The sequence below is a fragment of the Actinia tenebrosa genome, unplaced genomic scaffold (assembly GCF_029948245.1).
Source record: "Actinia tenebrosa isolate PJP-AT-01 unplaced genomic scaffold, QUT_ActTen_1.0 PGA_scaffold4__44_contigs__length_22323623, whole genome shotgun sequence".
Taxonomy (NCBI): domain Eukaryota; kingdom Metazoa; phylum Cnidaria; class Anthozoa; order Actiniaria; family Actiniidae; genus Actinia; species Actinia tenebrosa.
In genome coordinates this window covers 375,943-403,629 of record NW_028292581.1, presented here as the reverse complement: position 1 = coordinate 403,629, position 27,687 = coordinate 375,943, and the positions used below count along the sequence as shown (strand labels likewise).

The 27,687-nt window shown below is 37.8% G+C and overlaps 4 protein-coding genes across 4 annotated transcripts in view; 2 read left to right on the top strand and 2 right to left on the bottom strand.

The window, feature by feature from the left end:
* LOC116307107 (uncharacterized) overlaps positions 1 to 13,708 on the bottom strand; it is a 52,036-nt gene extending 38,328 nt beyond the window's left edge. Inside the window, exons 1-9 of the mRNA XM_089036471.1 lie at positions 13,075 to 13,708; positions 11,738 to 12,900; positions 11,562 to 11,616; positions 6,692 to 6,917; positions 5,323 to 5,690; positions 4,028 to 4,094; positions 3,033 to 3,310; positions 1,735 to 2,004; positions 499 to 639 (exon numbers count right to left, since the gene is read on the bottom strand). Of these exons, the coding sequence (XP_088892597.1) occupies positions 499 to 639; positions 1,735 to 2,004; positions 3,033 to 3,310; positions 4,028 to 4,094; positions 5,323 to 5,690; positions 6,692 to 6,917; positions 11,562 to 11,616; positions 11,738 to 11,851 (1,519 nt within the window). The 5' untranslated portion in view covers positions 11,852 to 12,900; positions 13,075 to 13,708. The remainder of the gene's footprint in view (positions 1 to 498; positions 640 to 1,734; positions 2,005 to 3,032; positions 3,311 to 4,027; positions 4,095 to 5,322; positions 5,691 to 6,691; positions 6,918 to 11,561; positions 11,617 to 11,737; positions 12,901 to 13,074) is intronic.
* Positions 13,709 to 14,564: 856 nt separating this feature from the next.
* Positions 14,565 to 20,095, bottom strand: LOC116307124 (uncharacterized). Its single transcript, XM_089036173.1, has 5 exons — positions 19,824 to 20,095; positions 19,080 to 19,193; positions 17,506 to 17,589; positions 16,145 to 16,234; positions 14,565 to 14,794 (listed from the first exon to the last, which is right to left on the bottom strand). The coding sequence occupies exons 1-5, from the start codon at positions 19,890 to 19,892 to the stop codon at positions 14,786 to 14,788; spliced, it is 366 nt and encodes a 121-aa protein (XP_088892299.1). The 5' UTR covers positions 19,893 to 20,095; the 3' UTR covers positions 14,565 to 14,785.
* Positions 20,096 to 21,268: 1,173 nt separating this feature from the next.
* LOC148906833 (uncharacterized) lies at positions 21,269 to 25,530 on the top strand. The gene is made up of 2 exons (XM_089036425.1): positions 21,269 to 25,367; positions 25,514 to 25,530. The coding sequence occupies exons 1-2, from the start codon at positions 21,269 to 21,271 to the stop codon at positions 25,528 to 25,530; spliced, it is 4,116 nt and encodes a 1,371-aa protein (XP_088892551.1).
* On the top strand, positions 25,296 to 27,042 carry LOC148906832 (uncharacterized). Its single transcript, XM_089037131.1, has one exon. The coding sequence runs from the start codon at positions 25,640 to 25,642 to the stop codon at positions 26,606 to 26,608; it is 969 nt and encodes a 322-aa protein (XP_088893257.1). The 5' UTR covers positions 25,296 to 25,639; the 3' UTR covers positions 26,609 to 27,042.
* The last annotated feature ends 645 nt before the right edge of the window (positions 27,043 to 27,687 follow it).

Here is a 27,687-nt window from a genome sequence, read left to right as displayed (position 1 = left end):
TTGACACACGGGGTAGCCATGTTCCCTTGTACTCCCACGATAATGAAGTCTACCCGGGAAAAAAATATCGTCCTAGAACTCCAACATGGTTGCCGCTTGAGGAAAGTCCAAAGGAGAGGACCAAGTAAAGAAGGGGAAAATGAGCGAGGCTTGAGGGCGCGCGCATGTTTAAGAAAGTACTTGCGCTGTGGCAGCATAGTCTTTAATAAAGTTGAGTTTTGGTAGAAAATACAACGTACATATCCGTAGTCACTGCAGCTCTACATACCGTATTTTACCAAGAAGCTAAGTGTATTTTTTGTAAAGCGCACGAAAAAATATGTAGGCGTATATTAGTGTTGCAACAAGTCGTATCATGTCAGTACCCTATGCCAGGTTTTCACACCTGCACCCAAACTACTGAACGTTTGTCTAATAGTAATCATGCTCATTCTGACACTACATACTATAATATGACTTAACTAACTGTGATTTCTTTTGATTCAAGCTATTTCCCACCTGGTACGAACATTCGTTCGTTCACACAAGAGTTATTGCCGTCTGGGGATGCCTCTTGTCTCGTCTGAATTCCAACTAGTGGATTCCCCACCACTGGAAATCTTGGTTTCCAATCAGAACTGAATTGTTTGATACCAATGCCTGACAACGGTGGTAAAACAAGTAAGTATATCACATTTGCAGTATTTTTCATAACTATGAACAGATACAAAAATTGACACAGCGGTTCAACTAGAACTTTTTTTTTAAAAAAAAAACATAAATAAGAAACTCGAAAAGCCTCCACAATTCTCTGCACCATCTTGAAAGGTGCGTCCAGCTGATCTGAAACAGTAACGTATAAATGACGTCACTGCAAAGCTAAAGTGTGGTGAATCCTGCAAAAATTCTAATTGGCTATAATTTTTTCTCAGATCAGCTGGATGTCTATAGCTTCAGCGATTAACGATATTACTACATTTTGCAATCAGCTTATAAAAGTCTTCAATGACTCTCATTGTGTTTGTTTACATACCAGCTTAAACTAGAGTAAATGTGCAGCTTGTTTCCATTATGTAATTTGAGGTGATTTTAAACTAGATAGATCACATTACCATACATAGCGCGAGATTCAAAAAGTGCCGGGAGAAGAAGCGCTTGTGTTTACAACACTGCTTTTAACATTTGATTTATTCTTGAGAAAGCGAAATCGATTTCTTCGCAATCTGAGGTTAGGATAGAACAAGAGAGAGAGCCCACGTTCTTCCCTCTGGTGCTTTTCAAGTTAATCTAGATAAACATTTTGACAGCAAATTGTCAAATGGTGAGCTCTGATTGGTCACGGCCGGCGATAGTCCAACTTAAGCCATGTTTTTAGGTCGCTTATCAAAGGTGACATTTACGGAGTTGAATCAACTAAACTCGGCTTTTTTTTGCGTGTAAACAGTTGACTAATTAAACTAGCTTAAGTTAGTTCGGAGTCGTTTCCACTGGTGTTTCCGGTATTTTTTCGTTAAACTAGTTTAAAATGTCCTAGTGGAAACGCACCCATTATCTGCTCCAATTTATGGCCATCTAGACTGTACTTCCGCTCGAGACAGGAAATGACGTCGAATAAATCCAAGCAATTTTTTCTTAGTAAAGGCGTACACCCACCTAGTTTAGGTTTATTGTCCCCTTTCTTGTCTGGTAACTTAAGGTTACAGGGAATCAAGCCAAGGATCACACGTGGTGTGACGGAAACATTATTTTACTTACCCATTGCTTGACCAATCTCTTGACTTGACAATGTGCTATTAAAAACCATCAACTCACTGATATAACCAAGATAATAACCATATTTCCATTCATAAGTCGTTCCTCCGATGTCCCATGTTTCGGAATTGATCTGATTCCAGGTTTGTTTGTCATTATCAACCTTTAATTGTTGCTTCCCATCAACAAACATTTGAAATTCATATCTTGATGATGACACTTCATTATTCCATACTATTGCCAAGTGGAACCATTTACCAGGAACAACCAAGCCTAAAGAACAATTGAATTAAGAAGAATTAAGACAATGGTCTCATATAATTGACACCCTCTAAAGGTGTATGTCGGCTGAAAATAATTTTGCAAACCATATATATATGTATACATATCCCGCCGTGTCTGATATACGTTTGATATACAGTCAGTTCAAAAAACGTTGTCGTCGACCGGCTCAAGCCTACGCGACTGGACCGAAAGCGAATATGGATAAAAATCACTGAAGCGGTTAAATATTCGTTCTGAATAAATTGTTCCCGCTAGAAACAATCCATCAAATGCATGTCTTTGGGTTTAGGGAAAGAAAAACAAAGTAGTTATGATTCAGTTCACAATCCCGAAAATACGAAGGCATTAAAAAAAATCTCCTTCAATATTTCCCGCTCGCCTACGAAGGCTCGTGCTGTAAACCAGGCATAACTAGTCAGATAAAATTATGGAGTCAACTCGGCTTCCATGATTGCTACCCAGAGTTCCTTTCGGTCCAGTCGCGTAGGCTTGAGTTGGTCGACGACAACATTTTTTGAATTGACTGTATTCGTATATATATTTGAAACGGCCATAATTTTTGCAAATGGCTGTATATATATATATATATATATATATATAGGTGCATTCCCTGAGCAACTGAATGTCTAATTGACGAAGCTGTCGCTGACTGGCTGATATTATAGCTGACTCGATAACTAACTGACCGACTGGTGGACTGTCGGACTGACTGGCCAACTGGCTGTCCGATTAATTGACCTATAACATTATGACGTCACAGCTTGTTTACATGGGCAAGAATGATAGGAATTTAGGCAAAATTTTCTTTCGTTCGGGATATTTAGTACAACATTTATCTGTTATCACCTTTCCCCATCTAATTAACCATTTTTTATTGTGATTTAATTCGTTTTGCTGCTATTTTGCCCCCTCTGGCGACCATGATCCTTAGCGTTAAAACAATAGATCGTTTTGATGCGACGTCATAGTGTTATAGGGCAATTCGATTCCGTTTTTAAGCCAATTGACTTCCTTACCGCCTGCCTTAAAAACCTCTTCACTTGAGGCTCGGGCTCTTCGAAATGTAATTTTATTTCCAATGATTTTCAGAATAAACTCGTGACCACTAGTTTTCCAGTTAGAAAGTATGGTAGCGTTACGATCTTCAAATGAAGTGTATTTCAACCATAAGGCTATGGTAAAACTTCCACTTAAGTTGTAAGATGGCATCACGGCATGAGCCTTAGTACTGTCCAGGAACAGAGATCTTGTACGGTCATACCTTCCTTCTAGGTAGGCGGCACTGTAATTGAGGCTGAAAAAGTTTATAATAGTATAATAGATTTTTTAACGCATTTGTCATTATCATTAAAGGAAAGGGAGAGAAAAAGAATGAAAGGAAAGAATAATTTACTGCTATATTTGAATAAATAGCTAATAAATAAATCACTTTTATGCCCTTCAAATTATTTTACCTTCGTTTTCATAAGGCCAAGAAAACGGCAAATAACTGCCTACAAAAATAATCTGCTCGTGCGCATTACGGTGCAAAGCCGTTTTGGTGTCAATATTTGTCTTTTCCTGCGCAGTAACGTTGCATTTGTCAACATGGTTCGCTTCCCTGAGCTGTCAGAAAATGACTTGGCATGTTTCACACAGCATAGAAACAGCCAAAGCACACTCCGTTCTCAAAAAGAAAACGGAAAAAATAATTTGAATGATAAAATAATTATTGAACTCGGTTATCTCAACATATCGTGATTTTGGCCGCTAACAAATCACGATATCAAGTTTTGCTCAACCTTATCCAATAATTGCTTAAAATACTGTTATCTTGTAAGCTAGACAAACAGAAAATACAATAGAAATGGCACAACTCCAATAAACTCCACCCTTCTAGGTGAGAAAAGCATGAATTCGTCGTATTAGAATTCACATATTTCGGTTATCACATGCATGGGGTTGGAGTATTGGAGTGCCTCAGACCCGACTTAATCGACTCATCTTTTACTACACAATTGTTTTTCATTACCTGATGTTTTGATCCGGTCCATCAAGAGGCCAGTGCCCCAAGAGATTATGATGGTTCCAAATAGGAACTGCATGAAACAGAAAAAAGGAGAATTTGAAAAGAATGTACAATTCTTACATTAAAAACTGAACTTGTGATCGGATCTTAGTTGATAGAAAAGAGGCCCACATTAACGTGGTCGTCGGAGCCACTTAATCGAAGATCTAAACATTTCGGAATGTAACTGAGTATATATATTACGAAGATAGCACCTTCTTCTAAGTTTTATTCAGACTTTGAGTGTTGATCCTCCCGAAGGAAATGAACTCACGCCCTTCTGCCGTTTCTTAACATTTCGCGCCCGTTGTTCATAATTCGGTCAAGCAGTTCAGTAGCCTTGGCAAAGATTTTCTTTTTTCTCACCAGTTGAGATAAATGTGTCATCTGAAATTGGTTCCGAATTCACTTCCAATCAACATCAAGTCGAGCCCTTCTATCACTCTTTCGCGAGACCTAAAAACCAGGCTTTTCAAGCGTGCATTTTGATTTATCTTTAGTATTTTTATATTTCTTATGTTATACTTTTAGCATGATATTCTTAAAAGTTCTATTTAAATATTTATTTTATCATTCAATGTGTTTATAATGAATATGACAATGAATATAATGATTGCATTTATTAAAAAAATGAATGTCGTTGATAATAATATACTTAATCATATCCTTTTTGTAATCACTACCAAATCCTGCAATCTGATTGGTTCAAAGGAGTGCGATTAATTCCCAAATCGCATCCTTTTGAGCTCTTAATCGCATCTTTTTGAAAGAACCAATCACAGAACAGAATTCATATATTCAGCCAATCAGAGAAGAGAATGATTAGCATTATTTATGAATATTTAATGATTTGCTGATAAATCGTTTATTTTATACCAGGAAAAACCTGATTGATTTACTTCTTCTGCTACATTAAATTGATTATTCTGCACTCTTTATTGTTTCTTTTTCTTGTGTACGATTACAAAAAGGATATGATTAAGTGGTAACTGAACTTCGTGTAGTGCAATTTTGGACCAAAATCATACCTGTGATTAACAAATTGCACTCACGCTACGCTGTGATTTTGGTCCAAATTGCACTGCACTCATTTCAATTACTATCATTAATTCTTGTGATAGAAGTGTTGATATATTTTATCATATTTATTATTTATTATATTCAATGTAAGGCGCTGTTGAAATTCACAAATAAAATGGCGCTATTTAAATTTTACTTATTATTATTATTATTTCTAATTAAAAAAATGAGAACATTACCTCTCTCTGGACAAATGTCTTCAAGAGCATGAACCACACCAGACACAGGACCTCCATCCTTAAAGTCTTCCCAAGAAATTACGTCTCCACGTTCCGCCCAGCACCGGTGACTTATCAATGCGATGGTCTCCATAGGCAAGACGTAACTCCACATGTTAAAATGGCTGAGAAACCCTTTGAAAATTTTATCTTTCTTCCCTCCGAGTGCAAATGTTCCACCTGGAGGGATTTCAGGCGTATTTGATGGAGTCAGTTTGAAATCCTGGAGCACCGAGTTTTTGTACACGTTGCATCTTTTGTCCTTGTCCCAGGTCAAACACACACTTATTACAGTGTTCTCTGCAATTTCTTCTTTGAACTCTATACGCCTATAGATATAGATATTCGTATCAGTGGGGTACTAAATTAATTACAGAACGTTCGTAAGACTGGTCACAGTGCCTAACATTTAAATGTAGGTCTTCCCATTATCTTCAATTATGACACATCATAGATATTGTTACGGACTTATTTGGGTATATATTTGGGTTTGGCTCCTACTTGACACGGTTTTCTTTGTTATTTTCGAAGCTTTATATCCCATATATCCCTGGTCATTACGAATTCAAGATACACTCAATTGAAGAATCGTTGTCGGGTTCAGAAACATAGAACATAGAAGCTGAGACCGAAATGGCACATGGGAAGTACGTTAATAATATGCATGCTGTTACCGGCGACCCTTGGCATCATCCACTGTTTTTAATACGCGTTTGTCATTCTAGATATAAACCGACTGCATGGATGGCGCAAACGAATAAATTAAAATATAATTATATGTCATTTCCCATGTGCCATTTCGGTCTCAGCTTTTATGTTCTATGTTTCTGAACTCGACAACGATTCTTCAATTGAGCGTATATCCCTAGGGAGTTAGACTTAATCGGATTATAGGCTAACCATATTCAAGACTCAGTTTAGGAATATAACTCAGCGTGACCGCAAATATTTAAAATTATTTCAACTAGGAATATGTCTAGGTCTCTTAGGTGGGAATACTGGATACTCTCGTAAAAAGTAATATTGCGAATACAGAATCTAAGATATTAAAGCTTTTTCAAGATAAAACCTTTTCTTTTCTTACGAATAAAAAAATGTAGACATTTTTAGATTTTACAACGCAACGCAATCAAAATATAAATTATCCAAATTCTCAGTCTACATGAGTGCAAGGAGAAGTTTAATGAGTCATGTCATAGAGTATAGTTCAACATATTTAGGTATGCAGGGAAAGTTAGCGCGTATTATGTTTGGTCAATGTACTGTAAGCTATAACTAGTCTGTAGAGAGTTTTTATTTTGGTAAAGGTTTTCCGAAGAGCAGTACTTACAATTCACTTGAATCAAGAACCCTAAATTTTACTTCTTCTGAATCCACAACCATGTAAACTTTTTTCTTATCATCAACCGCTGTTGTGTAAACAAATACATATGCATCGTCGGTTTCTGATCTTTTCATCCAAAAGCACGCCGTAAGAGCACTTAAAGGCTTGTCTGTCTTCAATTGCCTTTCACGATAACCTGTTCGTCCACTGTAATCCAAAGCAAACTGGTTTCCTGTGGAAAAGCCAATTTGATGACATCAATCGAGATATATGTTAGTAAAGTTTCAATATTGTCAAGTTACTGCATGTCGAAGTTGAGCTACCCATTTTAATGGCAACCGTTTTCCAAGCCTTGCGATTTTACTTTAGGACACAAACAAAGTAAATGTTTAAACAAGTTAAAAACGGTTATAATAACCAAAAAAGATTTGATTCTCAGACTAGGACGCTGAGACGGTACAACTTGTTGTGCCAAAGGACGTACGAAAACTATGTATCGTGTGTCACCTCTTGCGAACGCTGCGTTTTACGCGGGTTGGAGAGAGGCGAGAGATCGCACGCCACACCACCTGCAACTTTGCTGACATACGCATGATACTCCTACACATATATAAAATATATGAAACTTCAAAATTTAGTCGGGTAGGCGAAAAAGAAAAATTGCTTGTATTTTTATCGATTAGCAAAAGTTTTGTTCGATAGGAATTAAATTCCAATTAGATTCAATGGATGAAAATTTCCTCGTATGGTGAAGTTTGCGCTGAAGTAACCTGTCGATATGACTGATGTGCCAACCAGAGATCTATTCTTCGATTGTACTTTACGTCATCGCGGCCGCTCGGGGGAGAGTTGATGCCATGCATTTAACAATAGATTTATCCATTAGCATCCACAATGGCCGCCATGTCTTTGTCTTTTGGCTCTCTTTCTTGCTTGCAACCCATCAATAGACCGTTTTAATTTCATCCAAATTTGAGGAACTTGTGACGGGCCACGATACCAGAACACGAGTATTATCATGCATTTCTATGAAATGCTTTTCGGTAAGAATTCATAAAATCGATTATTCTCCTCTTTAAATATAAAACTATCTTCTCAATAGACCCTTTTCGAGCTCCAAATTACCGCTGTGTTTCTTGATTACAGACTCATTTACTCAGACTTAGCCTCGATTTTGTGAAGAATATTCACTTTTTCCAGTCAAGGTCCGTCAAGTTTCAAAGTGTTCGTATTGTTGAACTCGTGCATTCTTTACTTTACCTTTGGTATGTGCGAGTAATTAGACACTGATTCGAGGCTTAGCCTGAGCAAATGAGTCTGTAATCAAGAAACACAGCGGTAATTTGGAACTCGAAAAGGGTCTATTTTATTGAATTTGCGTTTTTCAGTTTTGTGGCCCGTCAAGTTGGATGCGCACGCAACCTTGAGAAAACGGTCTACTGGCTAATAACGCAAAGAGATCTTAATGGCTGGCAAATTTGAATAAGAAAAGATTCCTCACGTCAGTGTTTGTAAACAGTGAATATCGCTATTATTTTAGTACATTTTGTCTAATTTAAGAAGGAAAGAAAATATCAATTATTGAAGGTCAACAACAGAATACTCCAATGATTATGACAGACGAACCGAAAATAAGTTTTAAGGCCTTATATCGTCCACAAAAGTGCTTATGCGACTCGGAACAGCTAAATATGTCTCGTTTTTCCTTATATTTTTTTTTTCTTCTTTCGGCTACCTCTCAAGATGGTGCAGGGAACTGTGAATGGGATTATTCAGTTCGTTTGAATTAAGACTCGAATATATAGACAATGTTGCTGCATGAAGTAGAAGGTTTTTTGTCATTTTAACATTTAATAATACAGCTCAATTTATTTTTGTTCCAAAAAAGGAAAGAAAAAAAAAAAATATATATATATATATAGTTATATAATTATGTAAAATAGTCTATGTTTAATCCCATTTTGTTTTATTTAATTTAAGTTTCGAATCACTCAACCAGTACATATGAAATATCTATCAAGATAACAATACATATTTATAAAATCTATGACTAGAAATCCTGCAAAATTATTGAGTCCCTAATTAACTTGGTGATCTCAGTCTCGTTAAGAATGACTAGTTCATGGCATGAAAGCAGCTACAATTACAAATTCTGGCAATTCAGAACAATGGGAAAGTTATTGATAATGATCAATCGTCATTAAGAACTTGGCGTTATAGTGCTGCGAATCACTTTATGACTCGAAATCAACGACAAAACAAAATATCTAAACCATAATGACCTAAAGAAAAACTTAAAAAAATAAGCAAAACAAAACAAAATGGAAAAGTACAAAAAGAAAGAAACCAAAAATCAAACGTTACGTTGCTGGCCAAGAGCAGCCCTTCGCAACCAGAAAGTACCTGCCCCAACTTCATTTTGCTTGTTTTTTACTTTCTGTATGTTTGTTTTTCTAGTACAATTATTTATCAACGGTTTGTTTTTTTCCGAGAACTTGAATTCCCTGCAACGTAAAAGTTTAAGATAAATCTCGTCGAAACTTGTAATGGCCGCCATGTTTTACGGTCGCCGAGCGGCTGGCAACGCAGTTAGTCTTAGAGAACGGGTCACGGGTTCGATTCCTTAGGACGCCACATACGTGTTCATATATGTGCACATATTTGTTTGAAGTTTTTTTCTGTTTTCTTTCCTTTTTTTCTTCAAATTAACAGGTACGTTTAGAGCGAGTTTTGTTTTTAGAGCATTAAATGTAGACGCGTAATGTCTAATTGTTGTTCTTTTATGATGGCAACTGTGAGCTATAACCAAGGCGGCGACTATGAAAGCCGCTTCCAACGACCGGAAATTGTTTATTTTTTTCGGAGCACATACAGTTTGAAAATCAAGTTTGTGTGCTGTACAGTCAGTGTTTGTCGATGGTTAGACTCAAGTTCAAAATTGAATCATAAGTTTAAAATAACTAAAAGGCAAAAAAAGGCGAATTTGAGTGCAAACCACGGCGCCGACGAATTCAAAATCTCCAGAAAATAGTTTTCTTCTTGGCACCAGGTGCAAAAAGATCAATTAAGCTAGAAATGTCCAAATTTCTATAATTGTCATGGAAAGTTCACTGATATCAGTTAATGGTATTTCAAAAGTCCCACAGCGATGATCAGAACTTCTATCGATAATTAAAAGAAATATATTGAAAAAGTAATTCCAATTCAGTAGGTAGGTAATCTTATTATTTTGAACGATGCTCAATCGAAAGACGTATTCCGCATTATTGATCCAGTTAGATTAGCATTTAGAACGTTTTATTGTCTGCAGGTAATATGAAATATATGAATCGTTTGCAGGATTTAAACTTAAAGAATACCGCTAAAAATTTTATACCTTTTCCGTCTTACCAGTTTCTTTCTCCCTCGGATCCCTCTCTTTTGTTGTTTTACTTAATTCTTTCAGCTTCAAGCATTATTTTTGTAAACTTTGGCATTCTTGAAATTGTGCACAAAAGGTGCTTTTGAAAGGATGCTCAAAATGAAAATTGCTGTCATCCTGAGTCGAATAACACTCTCATACATAATAATATGAAGTGGACTTAGAACTTGTTAAGATGACTTTCAAATTTTCCGTAATTATTAACCAATTTATTCATTTTTTATTTCTAGACTCTACAAATAAAATGATCATTGAAGATTTCGGTTAAACTAACTCTAACTTCTCGAGCTTAATATATTTATTTATTTATATTTTTTAATATTTATATTTATTTATTTATTTTAATCTAAAATTATAAGACTTTTTTGAGCATAATATAAAAGCTTTTGGTACACGAGTTAATAGATGGGATAACTGTCAACGTAAAAAAGTGAAATCTTCATCTGATTCGCGGTTCATTATTAATCTTACTAGGCAAAGTTGCAATTAAATTGTACAGCACTGATGATTAAGATAAAAAGCTGACAGAGGAAACGGATGCTCCTCATATCAGTTCTCGTTTCTATAGATATATCTGCTATAGGCATCTACGATCAATATTTATTCAGCGTCGACTTTTGCATAAAACGAGACTAACCTCACGCCTGTAATATGTTCTGTATCACATGCATAATAAATACAGTTTTTATTTTATACCCGCATATATATATATTTTTTTTTTCCGGTCCGATATCCTAAAAAATCGGCCTAACGGCCTCGGTCCGTATATTAAAGACCTCGGGCACAGTTTTTCCCAATCCGGTCCTCCTGGCCGGTAAATAACAAATATGTATATATAATGAGACAGATAGACAGAGACAGAGAGAGAATAAGAAACTAGCCAAAAATGCTACTGCCAAAAACCAAGAAAGTAAAGAGAAGAGAACGGAAGTGAAGGAAAGGGTAGGGAAGGGAAGGGGAGAGAAAGAGAAGGAGAGGAAGACGTGCAAGCAAGCAGACATTGAAAATGTTCGCATATCCCACCAATATGTGCTGCAAATCATCAATGATGCAGCGATTCGATCGTATTTCTTCTTGACACCAATAGTTTCCGTTTCAAAAGAGGGTCTCTAACACTAGGTGTTCATAAATAATGTAATGTCGTACATAAGCCTACCGAGTTACATGTTTAAGGCAATGTTTTGTATTTTCCAAGCAATTTCACTATGTGTCGTTTTGCCAAGAAAAATGACGATTGTCAGGGAACTACTATAACAGTTTCTGGTTGTCGCGTTGAAATTGTTATTAGAAGGGGGGAAAAAAACAGGATATCTTCAATTGTACAAGCTTTTGACACTTCGGAATTAAATTCGTCTTAAAATGATCTTGGAAAAGCGAGTTGAATTAAAATTGTTTGTGTGAACAGTCGGATGAGATAGTTGAAGATGTTGTATTTTAATTTATTAATGTTCTTACCTTTACACTGAAGTGGACTTGATCCAGCTGAAGTTATCGCAGAAAAAAACAATATCTATCGAGTCAAGATAAGATAAGAAAATTCACTGTTATGTTTTAGCAAAAAACCTCGAGGAAATTCGTATTGTTATAGTAAAAGAAACAGCAAATTATACGTACGACAACAGTTTTCTTACCAAAATGTAGCCTTTTTGATCCATTATACCGGCAAAAAGAAACAAAAAGGATTGATTCATTATACGTGTCGATGTTTTTATCTTCTTGATATCAAGCCTCTCTTGCCTTAACATAGGTTCATTTTCAAGTTCTGCTGAATCTTTAAGCGATCAGAATAACCTTAATACACCTGTACAGGATATCTTGATTAGCTGACGATGCCAATTGGCTTTGCGGTTTATCTAGCTTGCTTCCAAGTAAACAGATACCTGACAACCGAAAACTTTCGCCAGAACTAAATTACTGCCAACGAGATGTAAAAAAGTTAATGGCAACTCCTATGAAGTTCAACAGCTTTTCCTTCGAGTCTCGAGAGCGCCCATTATACCTCGGCTATCTGATGGACGTGAAGTATAAATCGTTCGACTTGATAGAGACTTTAAATTACACTCCTAAATCCTTTTATGCATTCACAGTTACATTTGCTACAAGCAAAGTAAAAAAACTAAGTTGTTATTTCTTTCGTTCTCATCACCTGGTTCGTTCAATCTTAAGTGATTTTCATTGGGTAAAAGTCAATTATCGGTCAAATGCCCTAGACATACAGAGGTTGTAAATTCGATAAGTGCCGACTGTTTTTTTACATTTACATAAAATCGGCCATCGCGAGTGCAGTTGGCGTTATTCACGAAAATTATTAAAAATCTAGAATAATGTTTCGTGATTTACCGTTATTGATTCAGCACCACAAAAGATTATAAAAAAGACAAAAAAGGATAGAATATATACTTGAACTGAGAGGGAGTTACTGATAACTTTCATTTTCCAGAAGTTTCTGGTCGACTTTCAATGAGAAGCAATTAAAAATATTGTCAGTATATGACTTAAGATAAAATGTGATCAACACAACTAGATGATGACCAAATCACTGCGCATTCACTTTTGATGGATTAGCGAATTGCTGAAGATATTTCTCTCATTCACAAACGTAGTTTCTTTGTCGATGTTATATTACCAATTGCAAATCATAACCTGGGGGAATAAAGGTAGTTTAATAAGATCCACACAGGCCATTCATCTGTAAACTCTTCCACGGACAAGAAATGATATTTATAATACTCATCCCCATGGTAACGCCTTCCTATTGTAAATCCATCAAGCGGCAATTTTAGCTCAGCAGCAGCTGAAAGGAAAAAAATGATCAGTGAATTCTCAGATTTTCTTGAAAGCTTATTTAGGTTTGATAAGAAGACACCAAATTAGCCAAGGAACCAAGACAGATGAGAAGACAAGTTGTAGGCCAAAAACTATTATGATCAAGTTATATAATGTTTGAAAAAATTAAAGCTAAAATTACGTTTCTTTGCCAGCTCTTTTTGTGCCGTCTTAATGTTGTTCGTGTTCTCACGTATCACTTTCTTCATTCAGTGTATGTCTTTCTAGTTTCAGCCTTTGTTCTCGTTGCTGCACTTCTCAGACTTTTTTTCTCTTGTTCTTGTCCTTGTTCGTGTTAACTCTTGTTCTAAATCCTTCAGTGTTTGTTGTTGTTATTGTTCTTTTCTGAGTTGTTCTAGTTGCTTTTTCTTTATTTTATTATTGGTTGGTGTCTGTGCTGTTCTGTTGTTGTTATTTTGATTCTTTTTGGGTTTTTGTTTGTCTTGCTGTTCTTCAGTATTGCTTTCCTTTTCAGTATTGCTGTTTTAAAAAAGTTCATCTCGTTCTTCCTAGTATTTTGCTTCTTCCTCATGACAAATTAGCAATATATGTAAACAAAACACAACACATACTGTCAAAAACCTCTTCAAAAGTACAAGTGACTTCCAGGATCGAGGAAGCTATATGATCAGGGGAGTCCAGAGAATTCTATAAAAACAATGCTGATAACTAGAGCGCCCAGCAGGCATCAATACCACATGTTTGACTCTGCCACAGCTATAGATCCAAAAAGATTACTAAATGGATGTTGGCTTTCAATATATGAGTTTAAGTAATTAATACGAAATGTATGACTGAAATTAAAATCTTAATGCTAAAACGATGACTAAACTGCAGCAAACTTACTCTCGGCCGATTGTTTTCAGTTGATTACTTTATCTATTCTCAACTTTGACCATAGGGCAGCATTTTTGAATTTATACGAGCCGTAAATTACAAATTGAAACGAGCAATTACTGAAATACGTTGCTTGAACTCTTACACTTCTTAGAATAGAGTAGGAGTGAGCTAGTAGCAGCTGCGCAGCATGGGATATTAGTGGAGTGAAGTGATATGGAACTGACAGCCACCAGAGTAATCTTTTGCTTTTGGGTTGATTTTTGTTATATGAGCTTTCGCATGATCTGATATGTTCGGTTGACTTAAGTGGTTCACTTTGCAAGAATTAAAGAGTGGAAAGGGAATAGAAAAATAAGCAAAAAGATATATAAGAATAATAAAAGGGAATGAAATGAGATGAGATTACAAATAAATAAGAAAAAATAGGAAACTAAGTTAACGAGATAATTAAAAGGAAAAAAGCGAAGAAATGAAACATAAGAATAAAAACAGAATATTGATATATTTTACTAATTAGTTGGACAAATAAAAGAAAGATTAAGTCAGAAATAAAATAAAGCGAGAAGACATCCCGCTTTTAATCGCCAACAAGACGCCAAATAACTAAAGCCCTGCGGGTTAATTTGACATATCGCTTTTGTATCCATGGACAACAGGTTCCCAAATTAATACATCTCGACTTTCAAGTATAAAAATTAAGCCTAATTGAACAACGTTCTTCTTCAATTTTTGAGCCAACTGAAATTTCAATCGAAATTTCGAATTTGGAATAGATAAGTCTGACAAAACAAATGGATGTTACTATAGAATATTTTATTTAAGACTTGTTTACATAAGAAATGAATGAGACTCTATGGTCTATTTACTTAAGCCAGTTTGTTTTTCTACGATGGCGGGCCATTAGGAAAGTGTTTATTCTATTCTGATCGTTTCGTATTTTCGTTCCCTCCTTTCAACTTTTCTATACTATGCTATTTACAATCATCTTTCAGCTGCTTCTTCCAAATTTTTAGCTATTTTCTCTGCAAAGTTAAAGAAAACAAAATATTAAATAAAGAATTAATCTTCGTAAAATAACAATGAACTTGCCAAAAAAAAAAAGACATTTTAGTATCACAGATGCATAGTTAAACTATCTATGCACATGCAGGCACTAATTTGGGCACTCTGGTATTTTGATTATTAAAAGCTTTACATTATTATTGTTATTAATACTGTTTAATGATAAAAGCATAATATCACAGTCGACTAATGTTTTGTTTGTCTTTCAATTTCAAGGTATCTTTTTCCAAAAAAAAGATGAATAAATAGATAAAATACACTGGATTGTAGTGCTCACATCTTACAAAAAAAACCTTATTCAAGATTAATCTAAACTACTTTGTTAGATTAGGCTTTGAGTTCTATTGGAGGTATGTCATAGAAGTGTCAGTGTCCAATACACTTATTTCAATAAAGTTAGTCACAAAAAACCTATAAAGCTGGATCGCTGAGCATCATGGGAAACTTTTCATATCAAAAAAGCATATATAGAAATGCTTTTTAAATATAAACTGCAGCTCGATGATGCTCAGAAGAGGTGAGACTGTGACTGGTAAAAGATTCGCAAGTCCATGAACAGTTATCAAGCGGTTGAACTCGTAAAATGAATCTACCCATAATCCTTGTCGGCCTCAGCTTTATAGCTTTTCAGGTGACCAACTTTATTGAAATAAGTGTATACGGGCACCTGTTCGTTCAAAAAACGTCGCATGTCGAAGATCTAAAATGGGTGATCTGCAGTCTAAACAAATTTTTTTTGTGATTTTCTAGCTAAAAAACAAAAATTCACACTCCTAACTCAAAAATCATGCTTCATATTCCCATCCCAAGGGAAATTGCCTTATTCTTACTCATTTTCACGTGTATTTCATTTCGCGAAAATTTGGGAGCCGAACTTCGCGAGTATTAGTAATTTTCGCGATTGCAAGAAAAATTTGAGTAAAAGCGACTTTTTTAATAGCGAAAATTAGTAAAGAATAAGTTACATCTTTCGGCGGTGAATATCATACATTGCGCAGCGTGTTTCTCGGTCTCTCAGAATTTAATTCATCTGCGACCGACAACGTTTTTTTTAAAGGTGTAAAATACTATGCAAGATATTTACTATCTTGTATGTAGAGTGAACATATTTTCATTTGACTTGATGAATGCTCTCCTAACATTCTTCTTTCCTTTCTTCTTTTTTTTTTTGTTTTGTTTTTTGTTTTATTTTTGTTTTTGTTTTTGTTTTTGTTTATTATCCTAATTTAAGCCCCATCGTATTTCCGCCATTGATTGCAAGTCCCCCCTTCACCACTACTCGACCCCGATCAGTTTGTCATAAGACTTACCTTCTGGCGAAGCAAATCAATGATGTATTTGTTTTCAGTTACTTTGCAATACGGTTCACCATCAGGTGATTTCCCATCAGTTTCAGCACCCTGAGAAAAAAGATAAAGCAATTAAGATAAAAAGAAAGAGAGGAAAAGACAAAGAAACAAGACTGAAACAACTGAAACGAAAAAATTAAAGGATGGTAAATGTAAAAGACAAGGTAAGTAAAATCTTGCAATGATATGCTTTCATGAACTGTGGTACGCGTAGTTTTGCCATGGAAACCGGCGTACATCGTTGCCATGGCAATAGTATAACAATTAGCAACCTTAATTGTATAATTTATAATTCTTTATTTGTAATGGCGCAGAGAAACTGAGATGAAACCGTAGCGGCAATGTTGTTATTGTATGCACGCGTTCATTAAAGATTGTCTGGCTGATTACTGAATGGCTGCACAGCAAATAGAGAGTCACCTTGTTGAAGTTTATCAGCCTAGAAAAGTAAAGATATTGCCATGGAAACGAGTACATAATAATGTCACAGTAACAGCACTTGATGCTACTATACTACAATCAGCAACCTTAATCGTGCAATTTATCACTCTATGTACATGTGGCAGACTGGTGGTAGCAAATATTTCAAAATCTAAGTTTGAAGCACGTAATAAATGGTTTTATTGATTACTTGCAAATGATTAATAATAATTTTTTTCATTGAAATAAAAAATATTTCAATTAGAAGCAATTTATATACGTCATGTTTGGTGAGCCTATGTATCAATTACCCATTATTTAGCTTGAAAACGAAAGGCTACTGCTGTCTTGGCAACTGAAGATGGTTTTTTTTTATGAAATAGATTGCTGAAAAAAATGCAACAATTTTGAAGGGATTACGTTGTAGGGAAGCAGGAGATGGGGGAGGAAGGGAGGGGGGATTTTTGATGTGTGCACACGTGTAACCCCTTTACATCGGCCCTCTGCAGTTAACCGTCACTTGTCTGTTCTGGGGAGCAAATTTTTTGTTTTCATTTCAAATTAGTCATTTTTTAGCTACTTGTAAAGAACTGAATGAAACGATGTGTAACCAGTGTGTTACGAAATGCAGTTTTATTAAGATCTCTCGAAACAGGTTGTAGAAAGTGTGTTTGCTCACCAGTAAATTTCACCCATCGGAATCAAGATGTTCATTCATTTGCTCTCAGTGAATTAATCAACGCGTGATTACTGAGCTATAAAGGGCCTATTGGAAATGAAAAAATCTCTGCAGCTGTTTGGAATTTGGAGTAAGGGGGTAAGGTGTAATTTGTTGACGTGATTGGATTAGATAGATTGAACAGCATATTGGGATAATGGTACTGATATTGTGATATTCCTACCATGTCTATCAACCAACGAACAAGGTTTGGGTTGTCGTTCAAGATTGCAATCATCAAAGGCGTACAGTCATCCTCGTCAGGTAGCTGCAATAAGGAAAATATAGTTAGATACGAAATGAAGATCTACAATTCTTAAAGGGGGACTAGCACGTAAATCATTCGAAGTGTCCGTTCCGAATAACCAGCGATTATTAGACACTTAAAGATTATTCCATTGACGTTTTAGCCGAATTAAATTGCTTCCTCATCAAATCAACCTATTCACATGACACTTTCAAATCCATCTATATCCATCTATATCCATCTATATCCGTCCATCCATCCATCCATCCATCCATCCATCCATCCATCCATCCATCCATCCATCCATCCATTCATCCATCCATCCATCCATCCATCCGTCCGTCCGTCCGTCCGTCCGTCCGTCCGTCCGTCCATCCATCCATCCATCCGTCCATCCATCTGATCCAAAACCCGTGTTGTTTAATAAAGGTTTCAATAGTTCCCTTCACAGTTCCCTGCGCCATCTTGAAAGGTAGCCGTGCCTTTGCATCGAAGCGAGACGGCGAGCGGTGAGCTTGCAACGATAGAGACATGTGAATAATTGTCCAAGGTCTCTATCATTGCAAGCTCACCGTTTGTCTCGCTTCGATGTAAAGACACGGCTACCTTTCAAGATGGCGCAGGGAACTGTGAAGGGGACTATTCAATTCACTTCATCCGTCCGTGAATCCGTGTATTTTTGTTCGTCCATTCTAGAAAACACACGATACGGATTTGCCGTGTTGTGTTCGTAACGGTGCGTGTTCAAATCATAGTATGGCATCCTGGTTGGATGGGCATTATTCTTGAGGTTTGTTTGTCCAATCATTATTTCAAGTATCAATCAAGCGTCTACTTTGATCCACGCAAACACACGCACAACGCAAATTAATCCACTCATTGTGCTTCACAGATTAACAAAAAATTAATAAACAAATGATGATAAATCGCTATGCATCGCTTTTGTTTCATACTAAAAATAACGGCTTCTTCACAAAAGATGGAATGGTTGAAAGACTTTGTTTTGACTTGAGTTTAAAGCTTTTAATACACAGGCGAGCCAACGTTTATTTTTCTAGAAAGGCTTAAAAATCTACTTCCTAATGGAAGGTTAAATCATCTCTGAAATAGCGCGCAACAGATGCAAGAGATAAAATTGCAAAAGATACACTTTCATTGATTTAAGCAAACAAATTAGCTGCCACTTCGACCTGAGTGATACCAACTTTGTTCATATTTAAGTCAACTTGTTTTGTAAAGCGAAAAGAATGACAATAAACACATTGATCACTTGTCTGTATTTTGAAATTAAATTTCTTTCTCGGAAATTGTTTCTATTCTTGTATTTCTTTGTAACTTTTGCAAATGTTTCCAGAATGAATTTCGACTTATTTCCTTGATTTGAAACTCAAGTAACCATGTTTACAATTCCTTACAATTGAATTGTTAACCAATTGAAAGCTAATCAAAGTCTATTTGTTTAAAAAAACTTCAAATGAACATTCATGCAAACTTTTCTTTGTTTTTCTTACGTTAACGTCTGCTCCTCTTGAAACCAAGATTCCCGCAATGTTCTTCCTGTTTCGTTGTACTGCGATGTGGAGAGGTGGCCGTCCACCACCGACTGGCGTGTTGACGTAGCGACCCTGAGGCAAAAGAAAAGTCCATTATTTATCAATTAAAAAGTTCACAAAATGAATTCTACTCACCATGGCTCTTGAATGTTCTATTCATATTACAAAACTGGATAAACTAACACTTTAAAAAAATTCCAGAAGAACTGGGCTCAAATTGATGTTTAATTTATCGTAAGAAGACTTGATCATTTTGAACTTGAAGTTTATTTTACAAACTTATGAATTTATTTTATTTTATGTAAATCTCGCACCCTAAGTGTAAGTCAAGTAATTGAATAGGTTAATAATGAGAAAGCTACAATAGTTGGCGAATCTTCCGTTGGAAATAGACTCAATTCAGTTCATGAAAGCTTTTGAATCTCGCGGAATATTTTTTCATAACACGATAGGCGCGATTTTGCCCTTCACGCCGTCAAAAACAGAGGAGATTTCTTTTTTCAAAATATCTCTTATCAATGTTGGGCTATCGCCTTCGTTACAATTGATCTTCCTAAAGCGTAGAATTGGAAAGTTTGCAGTGAAGTCTGCATTGCCGTGACCGATTGAATTAAACGAGTACACTCAACCCACCCGCGAACCGAATCACACCAAAACAAGGTTCCCACTTGCTTAAAGTAATACCAAACTTCCTAAACTCACCGGTTGGGACAATAATCTGTTCAGTTCAAACACGTCATTCGCCTTAATAGCGTTGATAATATCCGCCATAGTTCCTAGTCAGTATCAAGGCCTAGACTTGAGATGGCTGCATTTGATGTTTTGGAAGCATATTTTGAGGTCACCACAGCTTGCGGTCAGGAATCTGTCATATACGCGATCCGAATGATTACCGATATGATACGAAATGGTCTAGCTAATAATGAATAACTATGCAGAATGATCGAATACTAAGGGTTTTGAGCATCACGCGGTCCATGGAAGAGTATTATGGTCTGCGGGATGTACGTGCTATCATTATTGGGAATACGAACTTATTAATTTGATATCATGTAACTTCGACCGTAAGAGCTTTTTTAGTAATATCTAATTAGCTAAAGAAAACATTTTTTTTTCGTAAATATTTTTACAGCACTTCAAACATTGACGACGTTCTTGAAGCTCATCTGCGGTAGCGTGTAAGATATCAGGAAGTGGGGTACCAGTTTCTAGTCTTACAGCCACAATGTACGTATTATAAATTCTTTAAAGATGACTTTCATAATTCTTACCAACTTTTATTATGGTATGACTGACTGTTTCAGTTAAGTCGCGCGCATCAAATATCAGCTTTACTCTATCAGATATCGAGTATCCGGCCCGCAGTACTATGCGGTTTTATCGGTTTTATTAATTTTCCAAGACGGCTAAAAACGGACTTTTAAATAGATATTGCATCATATTCCCGATTGTAAAAGAACGGGGATGCTCGTCGTACCTTTAGATTTCCAGATTTCAATTTGGAAGCGACCATATAGTAATTCTTAGGTCGTTTTTGAAGCAATAAGATACCTGAGATTAAATGACTGACAGTCAGAATGGCAGTTGTAAGATCAGATTATTTATTTTCGGTTTATTATCTGTGTTTCGTTTATAAAATTAAGTACTGATTTGAATGTTGTTAACTGTCAAGATACGATTACAATAGATACTGCAGAAAGTTAGTTATTAATTACTCTCTTTATTGGATTGATTGGTATTGATTGACATTAAGTAAATAGAGGAAATATGAGCACGTGTAGTTAGTCAGAAGGAGTTGTTTCAGAGATAGATGTGCGAGCACTGAGCTTACCAGGATACTAAAGGCTAACCAGATAGATACGCTAACCGGGACAACAAGAGAACTGTATACCCGCCACAGAAGTGAGTATAGTTGCAAGTAAATGAATTTGTATAGAATGAAAGTGTTATAAGAATTATGCATGTAATTTCAGATCGAATAAATAGTTCAAGGATCAAGAATAATAAATACTCAATTATACGATTCGTGGCGTTTAAGTACAGTCTATGGAAGCAACGGAATTTACAGCAAAACATCACATTCGATTTCTTGGGTGAATCAAGAGAAACTCAGAAAACGTTAAAGATAAAAGATTCTATGAAACATAATGGAGACCAAGTTGAAGGAGGCTAAGATAAACCGGAGAACCGCCAAGGCAGCATTAACAAGAAGCGGCAAAACAGTGAACAATTTGATAACAGGAAAAAGGCCCGAATTAGAGGTAAGAGAAATCCTCACTAAATATCAAGAAACGTTTGAGCATCTAGTGAAGGTTCACGAGGAATATGTTAAGCTAATAGAAGACGATGATGAATTCGAAACGGAAGAGGCATGGTTGAGTGAATGCCAGGAGAATTTCATGGAGACGGAGTTTCATGCTAAAGTTTATTTAGAGACTAATGCCAGTAAAGGTAAAACTAGTGAATTAGAGATTGAGAATTCTTTACCACTTCAACCAAGTCAGGCAAATGAAATGATTGGAATGCCCAAGGAAAATCAAGTAAAAGAAATGCATCAGAGCAATGGCACGATCGGAATGCCGGTTTCAGATAACAAAGAATCGAACTCCAACTCTAACAATAACCAGACCGCTGATGGATCGGCTAGTGAAGGTACAAAAAGTACTGTTGACACAATACTTATCACAAATCCTTCATCCACTAATAGTACGCCTCAGGAATCGGAAGCCTGTAGTTTCAAGCTAGAAAAACCGAAGCTACCCAGCTTTAGCGGAGACGTACGAGAGTACGCTATTTTTAGATCAGACTTTAAGTACGCAATTGAGAAGAGGTACAGTAAAAGAGATGCCATCACGATGCTGCGGACGTGCTTAAAGGACAAACCGTTGCAGTTGATCCAAGGGATTGGTAGTGACTACAACGCCGCCTGGGAGTATCTGGATGCGATCTACGGAGACCCACGCTTTGTTTCGGATACAGTGACCCAAGATATCATGAAGTTCAAAAGCTTAGAGCCAGGAGAGGATGCTAGATTTTGTGACCTTGTGCATTTGGTTAACAGAAGTTACAACACCCTGAAAGAAGTTGGCCAACCCAATGACATGGATAACAGCCACATGCTGGCAATAATAGAACGAAAGATGTGTGCAGACGACAGAAAGGTCTGGGCCAGGGAACTGGAACGAGAGAAGAAACCAGCTACTCTACAAGCACTGTTAAGCTGGATGTCAGTAGAGATGAAATCCAGAATGAGAGCTTCAGACCCCATCAGAGCAAGCACACCTAACAGGCGCCACATCAACCATCTCAGGATTGAAGATGACAAGGACAAGACATCACGCCACAAGTGTTGGTTGTGCAATAACTCCTCCCACTGGCCTGATCAATGTCCAAAGCTCAAAGCACTTAACACCGATGATCGGGTTAAAACAGTAAAGGATAATCACGTTTGCTTTAGCTGCTTGAAAAAAGCTGGAAGGAACCACAAATTAGACAACTGCAGCAGGAGCAGGCAATGCTCGCAGACAGAAAACGGAGTGCAATGTCCACAGAAGCATCACCCACTGCTACACAAGAGTAATTCGATAAAGATTGGTGTCGCCATGGCAACCAACCCTGAAGAAGCAATACTGCCAGTTATCTCCGCCAAAATAAGCAGCAGGAACGGTTTTTTTAAACATGCAAATATATTACTGGATTCCGGAGCTCAGATTAGTTTGATTCGCCAGAAAACAGCTGACGCTCTGGGATTAAATGGTAAAGAGACATCCGTGACTATTACCAAGGTCGGTGGACAAGAAGAAACGATAAGAACGAGAGAATACAAAGTTCAGTTAAACCCAATCGATAATAACAAGCATTTTGTCGTAAAGGCTATCGGTATCCCAAACATCAGCGATGAGATTGCAAAGGTCAAGACCTCCTGTTTAGCAGAAATGTTTGGTCTACCAAACGAAAAACTCCGCCGTGGTAAAGGACATGTTGATCTGCTGATTGGAATCGACCACGCCCATATGCACACAGGCGAGACAAAACAAGTTGGTCACGTGATAGCGCGTCAATCGCCACTCGGATGGGTAGTGTTCGGAGGAAAGCCAGAAAGCTCACAAGATGCCACCAGCATATTACACGTAAAGTATGCCCCATCTGTAGACTTAACAGACTTCTGGACAACCGAGGCTATGGGAGTGAACATCAAAGGAAGCTACAGTGAAACAGACCATCTTAGTACAGCAGAACAGATGGAAGCTAAGATAATTGAACAATCTTGTGAAAAGGTTGCAAACCAATGGCTTATTCCGTATCCATGGATTAAAGACCCAAATCTGTTGCCGGATAACAAAGCCCATGCACAGAAAAGACTAGAATCGACAGAACGGCGACTCATGAAAAATCCCGACCAAGGCCAAGCTTACAACAAACAGATGGAAGAAATGGAGAGAATGGGTTTTTCCCGAAAACTGTCACAGACGGAAATTGCAAGCCACAAAGGCCCAGTACATTACATCCCGCATCATGCCGTTATAAGACCGGAAAAGAAGAGCACCCCAGTTCGAATAGTGTTCAACTCGTCTTCAGTATATCAAGGTCACAAGTTAAACGATTACTGGATGAAAGGTCCTGATCTTCTCAACAACCTATTTGGAGTCTTCTTGCGTTTCAGAGAGAGAGAAGTAGCGTTAGTAGCAGATATATCCAAGATGTATCACCGTATACTAATCCCGGAGCAAGATCAGCACGTTCACAGATTCCTATGGCGTAATCTAGACGCCAACAGAGACCCAGACACATATGTTAAAACTGTGTTAACCTTCGGAGACAAGCCAGCTCCAGCGATGGCTCAGATTGCCTTGAGGAAGACAGCAGAAGAAAACCAGAGTAAAAGTCCCAGGGCAGCAGAGACACTCACGAAAAATGTCTACATGGATGACATCTGCGATTCTGTTAACACTGTAAACGAAGCGCGCAAGTTAGCTGACGATATCGACAAAGTACTCGCAACCGGAGGCTTCAATGTAAAAGGATGGAATTCCAATAAAGCTCTTAAGGAACAGAATAAAGGCGAGAGTGATAAAGAAGAAGACAAGTGTCAAGACAGAAGTGACGACGAAATGAAAATCTTTAAGGGAGAGACTACGGAGGAAAAGGTTCTTGGAATAACATGGAACAATACAACAGACAAACTGTCTTTCAAAGTGAACTTTGATCTCTCAAAGCTCAACACCGCTAACGCATCAAGAAAAGCAACCAAGAGAATGCTCTTAAGCCAAGTCGCACGCATTTATGATCCAATCGGCTTTGCAGCAGCGTTTACGATCAACGCTAAAATTGCAATGCAAGAACTCTGGCAATTGGGAGTCAGCTGGGACGAGGATCTTCCACTTACTGTAAAAGAAAAGTGGAACCAACTATTCAAAGAAATGAATGAGCTGAACCAATTTAACATTCCCAGGAGTTTGCTTGCAGTGGATGCTTTATACGAGACTACGATGCTGTGCATATTTTCAGATGCATCGCAAGATGCATTTGGGACATGCGCATATGTAAGACAGAGAAGACCTGATGGTACGTTTAAGGTCGCGTTTATAGCAGCAAAGTCAAGAGTAGCACCCCTCAAGCGCCTTACAATTCCACGACTAGAGTTACAAGCAGCAGTCTTAGCATCCCGCCTTGCTAAAACTATTCAACAAGAGTCTCGAATAAGGTTCGGAGATGTCAAGTTCTTTACAGACAGCGCCATAGTTTTAGCATGGATCCAAGGTCCCTCTCGTAACTTCAAACCATTTGTATCCGCGCGTATTGGCGAAATACAAAGCAACTGTGACCCAGGACAATGGCAACATATTCCTGGAGAGGCAAACGTAGCAGACGACGTATCAAGGGGAATTAAAGTGCAAGACCTTAACGGCAGATGGATCAACGGCCCAAAGTTCCTTGCTCTTCCAGAAGAATTATGGCCAGGACAAGGGACGCCTCAACCCTCTGAGAAAGACATGGAATGTCGCAAGACAGTTGCCGCAGTCGTAGCTATCAAGGCTGAGAATGTAATTGATCCAACTACGTTCTCCAGTTGGCTCAGGTTAACTCGGGTGACTGCAAGAATACGACGTCTAGCCACTAAGATTTCACTAAGAAAGCATGGTCAGCCAGGCAAAGAAGGGCCTCTGACCACCGAGGAGCTACTCAGAGCAGAAACATTCTGGATAAGGCAAGTACAGGAGCCATTGCAAAGTCGTTTGAAGGAAGGTGAATTCAAGTCATTAAGTCCGTTTACAGATGACAGCGGAATCATAAGAGTAGGAGGAAGAGTCGACCAAGCAATCGTGTCTTATGAAACTAAGCATCCAGCTCTCCTACCCGCTAATCACCGGATCTCTTTACTGATAACTCAGCATGTACACCAATATGACCATTCCGGAATTGCTGCAACCACCGCTAAAGTAAGAAGAAAGTATTGGATAATAAAGGCGAACAAGCTCAGCAAGACCGTCAAGTCCAAATGTGTGTTCTGTAAAGAGATGGCCCATCAAACCGAGATGCAGGTTATGGCAGCATTACCCCATTACCGACTAGCACCCCACACGCCAGCATTCTACTATACCGCATGTGACTACTTTGGACCATTTCAAGTCAAGATCAGCCGGAACAAGAGAGATAAGTATTACGGAGTAATCTTCACGTGTTTAAACACGAGAGCTGTCCACCTAGAGATGGCAACGGACTGCTCAGCTATGGAATTCCAGCAGGTCCTACGCAGGTTCTTTGCGTTGCGCGGATATCCAGCGGTAATGTTAAGTGATAACGGGACACAAATGGTGGGCGCAGAGCGAGAAATGCGAAAAATGTTACAAGATCGAGATGCGCTCCGTGAGTTTGGCGCAGGAAAAGGCATCCGGTGGATCTTCACGACCCCAGCAGCACCACATCAAAATGGATGCGCAGAAGCTCTTGTAAAAAGCTGCAAAAATGCCATTAAAAAAGCCATTGGAGAGCAAGTCTTGACCCCAATGGAATTGTATACCTGTTTCTTGGAAGTTGGCAACTTAGTCAACCAACGACCAATAGGAAGAATCCCGAACGATCCAGATGACGGAGCTTATCTATGTCCTAACGACATGTTGCTAGGTCGAGCGACACCTGACGTACCGCAAGGACCGTTCAGAGAGACCACCAACCCCAGACATAGAGTAGAGTTCGTGCAAAAAATTATCGAGTCATTCTGGAAGCGCTGGTACAGAGATGTGTTTCCGACCCTGGTGCCAACCAAGAAATGGCATACAGATCGACGCAACGTCAAGGTCGACGATGTAGTCGTCGTGAATGATGGCAATGCTGTCAGAGGTAAATGGCAGATCGGCCGCATCGAAGAAGTATATCCTGGAGCGGATGGACGAGTGCGAAATGTCAGAGTGAAGACTTCAAAGGACTTTTACCGTCGTCCAATTACAAAGATTGCTGTAATCTGCCCAGCTGAGGGAGATAACTAAATCACAAGCAAAGATGACTCATCAGACGACGATGAATGGAAAAGGACTACGCCCTTTTCGGGGCGGAGAATGTTTCGTTTATAAAATTAAGTACTGATTTGAATGTTGTTAACTGTCAAGATACGATTACAATAGATACTGCAGAAAGTTAGTTATTAATTACTCTCTTTATTGGATTGATTGGTATTGATTGACATTAAGTAAATAGAGGAAATATGAGCACGTGTAGTTAGTCAGAAGGAGTTGTTTCAGAGATAGATGTGCGAGCACTGAGCTTACCAGGATACTAAAGGCTAACCAGATAGATACGCTAACCGGGACAACAAGAGAACTGTATACCCGCCACAGAAGTGAGTATAGTTGCAAGTAAATGAATTTGTATAGAATGAAAGTGTTATAAGAATTATGCATGTAATTTCAGATCGAATAAATAGTTCAAGGATCAAGAATAATAAATACTCAATTATACGATTCGTGGCGTTTAAGTACAGTCTATGGAAGCAACGGAATTTACAGCAAAACAATCTGACTTCTTTATTTTACTTAGATCATAGATAATATATGTGCCTTTTAGGGGTAAAAGTCATTAGAAGCCACGCCCAACTGGACAAGAATCGTGTACGTGTACCTCGGGGTCATTTCCAAAATTTCCGACGAGCATCCCTATATATAGGACTCTCCCCTAGTCTCCCCCACAGCCGCTTTCAGTGTCGTCACGCAACGCTTTCTCCTCAGGGGAGAAAGCGTTGCGTGACGACACTGAAAGCGGCTGTGGGGGAGACTAACTCTCCCCGGGATTGCATTGACCGATTTTGTCAGTGTAAACCACTAAGATGGATGTGAATTAAAGCTCACCGCTTCGGCAAACCATGTCGAAACGTCCTTGATCCCACCAAATAGAACAGGGGATTTTTTCTTTCCCTACCCCCTCCCCACTGTCCCCCTCCCCCCTCCCCCCCCCCTCCCCCCTCCTCACTAGAAAAGTGGTCCACCAATAGGGGTAAAAGGAATTTGTGATTCAAAAAGTCAAATAATCCGCGCTAAGTAATTATTATTTTAGATATCAGTTTCAGGCAGAG

Bases quoted from the DNA above. Each gene is read 5' to 3' on its own strand.
- LOC148906832 (XM_089037131.1), top strand. From the start codon at position 25,640: ATGGCCCATCAAACCGAGATGCAGGTTATGGCAGCATTACCCCATTAC.
- LOC148906833 (XM_089036425.1), top strand. From the start codon at position 21,269: ATGGAGACCAAGTTGAAGGAGGCTAAGATAAACCGGAGAACCGCCAAG.
- LOC116307124 (XM_089036173.1), bottom strand. From the start codon at position 19,892: ATGGCGGATATTATCAACGCTATTAAGGCGAATGACGTGTTTGAACTG. The intron at 19,194-19,823 runs GTGAGTTTAGGA...CTTTTGCCTCAG, and splicing joins ACAGATTATTGTCCCAACCG to GGTCGCTACGTCAACACGCC. The intron at 17,590-19,079 runs GTAAGAAAAACA...TCCTTATTGCAG, and splicing joins CAAGAGGAGCAGACGTTAAC to CTACCTGACGAGGATGACTG.